Raw genomic sequence first — 7,077 nt, 5'->3', positions numbered from 1 at the left:
ATCAATCATTGTTAACTAGTCCCACAGCTCTGTCAAAATGTATTGGTATTTCAGCATGTACCAGTATTTGAAACTGCTGGAAAGAGCTGAATGACTAAATCGCAAGTTGGATCTACATGTGTGATATCAATCTTAACCCATAGCCCTTGGCACGGTAAAATACTTAGATATAGATGTATAATGTAAATTTTAACCCATAGCCGTTGGCATGTTGTATTGCATGAACAACTCTGCTTCCATAAGCTACACCTATCCTGAGATCCTGTGCAACCTATATCGCTGCAAAGTGATAGATTGACGATAGAATACTTAGATATAGCTGTATAATATAAATCTTAACCCATAGCCTCTAGCACCTTGTATTGAACGAATTGGCCTCGATAAGCTGTATACTAGTAGATCTATCATTTTGCAGTAATATATATATCTATATTGCTACAAAATGATACTAGTAGACTGGCAATATAATACTTGGATGTACGTCATGTATGTATGTATCTACATGTAACATGTATAAATCTTAACCCATAGCCGTTGGCATGTTGTCAGGGCTAACAGAAAACCCCAAATGCACCAAAAAGCACCCATGGGAAACGGAAGAAAATATTATATTTGATATTATTTATGTAATAATCATCAACAAATGCAATTTTCTTCCGTTTCCCATGGGTGCTTTTTGGTGCATTTGGGGTTTTCTGATGCACAAGATGTATAATATCACCAATCAACACAGTTTGTAGAAAAGCACTTTAGTTTGGTGAAGTTTGAGCACCATTTTTGAAGCAAATGTTTGCATAAATGTTTAAGACACAATGTAAGAAGTTGTACATAAGTTACAAAAGTCAGATAGCCTCATACACTACTTGAGTCCTTTGACAATTCAAAGAACCAAAAATTACTGGTCAAATTGTTGCCATTGCTGCACTTTTAAAGGAAACATGACAGGACTATATGCCTGGTGCTGACAGTCAGCCATCTGGGACACGTGTTGTGGGATGTGTATTGCAAAGGATGATGGGATAGTATCATTTCCCCCCCTGGTCAACGACATATGTTATGGTGCCATCAGGTATAATGGTCAAAAGCAGACCCTCTAGGGCTGAGCTCTTAATTCATCTTAATAAAATGGCTACTTTCTGATTCTGCAAATTGTTTTTTTTTCTATATGACTACTAGTTTTGAGATAAGCAATTCAATATCCAGTAACTGTATTTTGTTCCTTGAGCACTGGCTAAATGGACACATATTCTCAGGTTTAACGTTATGTCAAACATTTCTTTTTTAACAGCTCTGACGTAGAAGGTATCAAAACAATCGTGAAAAGGTCAGCAAATGCGGCCTATCTGCGGGTCGGTGTCACCAGTCACCAGTTGTTAGGCCTCACGGGTATGAGAGCTGTCAGAGCTAATGGGGACTAATTTATCAGGTGCCCAGTCGCCCCCATATCTTCAGCACAAACCGGTTTTCTACGGATGGGACTGTTTACACTTTTCTAAAATACTGAGTTTCTCCACAAAGGTACGACCTGGTGCCAGCACAATATCCATTTTAATTGGGATGTAACAAACTTTTTTTTAAAAATTGAACACAGAACCACGAGCCTTTTTTTAACCGGACAAAGGGCAGTGTGGATCTGTCTAAACCTCGAAGAAAAACTTGTTCAGCGTCCAACTTGTTTTGATAGCTCTGTTGATAGTTTGATAATCTTCAAGCAGACGTGACATGGCTTTGTCTTGCTCACAGCTTGCTATATATTATTGCACGCTGTGTGTTTTATTTGGCGTCTTACCATTTGATAGATTAATACCGTAACGTCAATCATGTCCGTGATAACCTGATGGGCGTATATATTGCGAAACAAAGCTAGTAGAGGCTCAAAGGAACAACCAAAGCCACGCGACTATTCCCCCGGTGGTCCGGTAGCTGCTCGCGATGAATTAGTCCAAGCCGGATCCTGCCCCCCCCCCCCCGTGGGGCAGGGATTACTGTCCCGCCTCCTGCTAATCGACCGTGAAATGATTGTAAACAACGTTTCTGGAGTGGAATGCTTTCCTTTCCTTCAGTGTACAGAAATAATACTGGAAAAGTGCTCAATAAGCAGAGATCATCGGTAAGGCCATGTTGATTTGATTATATGGATGACATGAATGAATTTTCGTCCGTACAAAAATCGTACAAAACAGTTGCAAAATAAGCAAATATATACATATATACCGTAAGTTAAAGATAAATATTGGAAAACGATACCAATGTCGTAGAATGCGAAAATCAAACGAAAAAAGACGAAAATGTAAAGAAATGAATTTGAAGAGTAGATTATTCGCGATACCATACTCTGTGTCATTTGTTCATCCTTCATGACCACGTAGATTTCACGATAAAAGCAATTTCGGCCAAACTTTTTTTATTCGCACGCTCGCATCAGTTTTGTGGTTCCCAGAGGATGTCATCCATATAATTAAATAAATCAACATGGCTTAACGTCATAAAATGACAGTTTTCTGAAATTAATGTGCATAGACTCGACGTTCATCTGTTTCTCCCCAGGCGGACATGCGCAGTCGGTTCACCCGAGACGGCCGCTGTTCCTACACGTTCGTCCTGCCTCCGTCTCACGACAGGACGTGCGGCTCAGGACACGATCTGCGCACGCGCGAGGAGCTGCAACAGGTGACCGAGAAGACTTTTCTAAATTGTAAAATAAGGTCAATGACCTGACCTTGACGATGGTACTAGTAACTATTGCTGTAGCAGACACCATGTGGTGTTGGATAACATTATGTAGCAAGTGGAAGGTGAGAGACAGAGGGGCTGGTCACCATGTAATCGTATATGAATGTGTTTAAGTAAGAATAAACAGAGCAGTAGTTTATTAGGTCAGACCATGTGAAGGTAAAAATTATGCATTTGCTACCTTTCTACCAAATATTGAACTGGTTCCAGAAATGTACAACATCATTGTAATATAACGACAGGTGTCCGAGACGGTGGAGCAACAACAGGGCGCCGTCCGACACATGCAGGGGGAACTGGAGCGGCTGGCGCGACAGGCTGATGATGTGGAGGGCAGGGTCATGTTACTGGAGGGGAAACCCTCCAGTCTCCTGTGGGAGGAGGTGCTGAGGTTACAGAAGCAGAACCAGGCGCTGGCGGGACAGGTGTGTTTGTTTGTTTGTTTGTTAGGATCTCCATTAGGCCTCCTTCCCACTATACAATTGCTTACAGTGATCAAAGTTGGATTTGTGTGACCCTTAAGCTTGATTTCATATTTTAAACAACAGAATACACGCGCACAAAAAATTCAAGGCCCTCCCTCCGAATGAAACTGCCGCTCTAGCCGCTTGTAGAAATAAAAACAACGCTGAAAATTATATCCTGGATTTCTGCAGGTGTTAGACCAGCAGGGTGTACAGGAGATGGTCCAGCAGCTGCGCAGACAGAACGAGTTCCTACAGAGCACGCACCACGTCATGGAGCAGCGCGTCCTGGCGCTGGAGAGCCGGCCCAGCAACATGCTCTGGGACGAGGTCAAGCGGCTTCAGCAGCAGAACCAGGCTATTCTACAGGAGATGGAGGATCTGAGGGAGGGGAAGAGCAGGAAACCCTCCAAACACGGCCGTGACCGGAGCCCGACTACACCGCGCATCATAGGACCCAGAGACGTACAGGACCAAGACGCCGACAGTGAGGACGGTGTGGTGGACGCCACGCCGCAGAGCAGAGAAAAGCGCCTGTTGACACTGGAGGGGATGTCGGCCAGCGAGCTGCGGGAGGAAGTTCAACAACTGTACGGACAACTCCGCGACCAGGACGAGATTCTGGACGAGGTGGAAAGACTTACACTGCAGAACTCGGAGTTGGAACGATCGCAACAGTTTTTACAACGGAGGCTGTCGGGAGTTCTCGGGGAATCAGAAGCTTCATCGCCGCATGGCAGGGACTTGCCAGGGTGGAACACGTCATCAGAAGGCTGTCAGTCTTGCGGTGATGGTAAGCAAGCTCCATCATCGGCGTTTTGATTTTGCCGTTTTTGCTGAGTACTTGAGTTTTCTGTAGGTTGTAGCTAAGCCGCATTGCACCAGTAGCTACTTGAATAAGCAATATGCTTCAGCAGCAATATATTCTGAGACAATAGTCTCAACTTACCCACACATGACGATAATGTAACTCGTATACTGTTACCAATAAAATTTTGTAGTTCTAGAATAGTATTGTTGTTTGATAATCTTTTTTAGTTTTAGATGATAGGCTTGTAGTATTGATTGTTGCTTAATAGTTGTTGTTTAATATTTTGTAGTTCTAGAACAGATTGGTCTTGTAGCATTGTTGTTCGATACATGTAGTTGTATCGCCTTCTTGTACAATATTGTTGGGCAATAAAGTTCATCCATTCTTTCTTTCAGCTCTGCCAGCAAGTTGTTCAGAAGTTTCCGAGACTTTGGGGGAAAGTTTTAGATCGGGAGACATTTACGCCATAGACCCTGACGGGCCGGGACAGGGGGTGCCGCCGACTCCCGTGCAGTGTGAGCGCGTCGGCGATGCAGGTGGGGGCAGAGCGCATTTCCGTTTCATTACCGCCGTTGCCATTTGATGAAACGACATATCACTAATCTTAACTTTTTTCGAGGGTCAAAAACATTTAAAATGTATAAAAAGCAACATTTCGATTGCAAATGCAAACAGTATCACAACAACATCGTAATAAGATAGTAAAGATTCTAGTATTAGTGAAAGAAGACAGAACACAAGCTAGGATCGATATCCGAACCCATGCAGATCAATAAGCTAATAAAACCCACTGGGTGTTGACAGGGCATTTGAAGTTTTGCCGTTCTTCTACGTTATGGTATCAACCGTTTCAAATGGCAACGTCCGTATACGAGACGGAAATTAGCGGTAGTAACATGTGTTTATGAACTGCAAGAGAGTCATAACGTAGGTATGCTCTTCTCGGGGTTTACAAATATCGCGCATTGATAGTTATGTTGTCCCCGGCAGTGGCGTCGTCATTCGGGCATGACACCGAAACACGCACGGCTGTGGAGGGTTACCGGGACCCCGGCTCGTACTCACGCAATGTCACCTACTGGACGTCCCTGGAGCAGATCAGGGCTGTCATCAGGAGGTCCAAGAGATGCATGCAGTTCATCAAGGTAGTCGGAGATGTTGTTTTCCGTCTCAATATACATGTACATGCTGTTTTTTTACCATCTTTTTCCAGACTTAGACTTCAACCTTCCTGAACAATGTCATGATATTGTTTACCTCTTCACTCATGACCTGGATGAAAAGTGGTCGATTTGAGTATTTTATGAATGAATAAACAAACAATAAATTTTGTTTTATTATTTTCGCAGTATGAATGCCTGAGTTCAGTCCTGCACAGAGACAGTACCAGCTTCGCATGGTGGGTGTCAGCAGACGGGCGGAGGAAGGACTACTGGGGAGGAGGAAAGCCTGGGACCAGCAACTGTGCGTGTGGACAAACAGGTAACCACACAAATTATTAGAGTTGAAGAATTTTTGTTTTAATACCTCAGGGAATGGAGGTATTGTTTTGAGTGGGTTTGTGTATATGCTTGTCCAGCAGACACAGTTGTCAGAAGAGTTGTTGGTTGTTTGTTACTTGACAAGGAGGTTAAGGCTGAAGGTGACCTAGCAGGCACAGGTGGGAGTAAGTGGGTGGTACATGGAGGAATTCAGGAAGTGATTGACTGTCTGTAATACCTGATTAAATCAGATGCAGAGTACCAATTCTTCTCTGCCACTCGAATCATCTAGGCGGCTCAGAAGATCCTGTATTTTGTAGCTTTCCCCATGCCATCAGCTTGTAGACCAGTGTGTCTTTTCAGCACAGCCACATAGATGAAAGGCCGTCAATAACACAGGTCCTAACTTCAAACTTTTCCAGGCACCTGTGGCGGAGGACGAGCCTGTAAGTGTGACCTTGGGTTGGCCAGCTGGCAGGAGGACTCGGGCTGGTTGATGCACAAGAGACACCTGCCTGTCACACAGCTGAGGTTTGGGGACACGGGCACTCCTGGTCAACAGGGCTACCACACACTGGGCAGGCTCATCTGCTTCTGAAGGACTGTGTGCAAACATCTTGAAACACACTTGAAGACTCTTTAAGGAGGTTATGTTTACAGCTCCTTGGGAGGAGCTTTCAAGAAGCAGGACTGTCCTGTTGGGAATCTCATCTCCTTTTGAAGGATTGCCTTCTTAAAGTGGAAGACTCTTTAAGTAGGAGCCTGCGAACAGCAGATAGGACTTCTGGTTGGGAATCTCATCTGCCTCTGAAGATCCTGGATTTTTTTCCACTGGCTTCTTATCTTACACTCAGCAACGACTTGTTGAACACAGGGCTTGCCAAGGTCTTCTCTGCAAGTTCTCAGAACTTTACAAACATCTTAAAGACACTGCAATGACAAGAGGTCTCAAAAGCAGGACTCTTCTGAACATGGGTGGCTGAAACCTGGCTATACAGATACAGAACTTAGCAAGATCTTGTGGTGGTGAAGGTCTTACATGTACAAGTACAGGAAATTTTCTTGCCATATGGTGATCCTTCAAGGTTGTCTATGGGTTCTTGTGAGTCATCTTCTTTTGCGACAAGACTCTGTGTGCCACTGACTGACTGTTGATCTTTGAAAGATAGAACATCATAGAAGGCATGTTCAGCTTCATTCATATCAAGATAGAGTGGTGCCTATCTAGTTCTATGATTGAATGGGTCAGGATCAGGCATGGTTCTGGATCGTCTCCACGTACGTATCCAAGAGCATAGGCTTGCACCAGGCACTGGTCTGGATATGCGTGGACTATCCAGACACGTGCCTGAGAATGGTTCTGGATAAAGGACAAGAACTGTTCTGGATACAACGGCTGGTCATATGGGTGAGACAAGAACACTGTCATGAAAGGGGACTGACGACACATTTGGCTACGTGCTGAATGTTGATGTGAAGACTTGCTGGTGGACAAACTGTATGCTCATTGAGGTGAACTAGTACTGATATTCTAGCACCTTTAGTAATACTGAAAAGAACTAGTGGATGTGGAAAAAGAAGCCTAAAC

At 44.0% G+C, this 7,077-nt stretch overlaps 1 protein-coding gene across 1 annotated transcript in view; it reads left to right on the top strand.

Moving 5' to 3' along the window:
- Positions 1-6,474, top strand: part of LOC109486440 — a 13,415-nt gene extending 6,941 nt beyond the window's left edge. The window contains exons 2-8 of the mRNA XM_019790271.1: positions 2,548-2,670; positions 2,976-3,158; positions 3,390-3,990; positions 4,404-4,544; positions 4,999-5,153; positions 5,358-5,490; positions 5,912-6,474. Coding sequence (XP_019645830.1) covers positions 2,548-2,670; positions 2,976-3,158; positions 3,390-3,990; positions 4,404-4,544; positions 4,999-5,153; positions 5,358-5,490; positions 5,912-6,087 — 1,512 coding nt within the window. The 3' untranslated portion in view covers positions 6,088-6,474. The remainder of the gene's footprint in view (positions 1-2,547; positions 2,671-2,975; positions 3,159-3,389; positions 3,991-4,403; positions 4,545-4,998; positions 5,154-5,357; positions 5,491-5,911) is intronic.
- The last annotated feature ends 603 nt before the right edge of the window (positions 6,475-7,077 follow it).

Source organism: Branchiostoma belcheri, unplaced genomic scaffold, assembly GCF_001625305.1.
Source record: "Branchiostoma belcheri isolate BF01 breed outbred unplaced genomic scaffold, Haploidv18h27 scaffold80, whole genome shotgun sequence".
NCBI classification, from domain to species: domain Eukaryota; kingdom Metazoa; phylum Chordata; class Leptocardii; order Amphioxiformes; family Branchiostomatidae; genus Branchiostoma; species Branchiostoma belcheri.
Note: the sequence above shows the minus strand (reverse complement) of the source record. Positions and strands in the feature narration are given on the sequence as shown.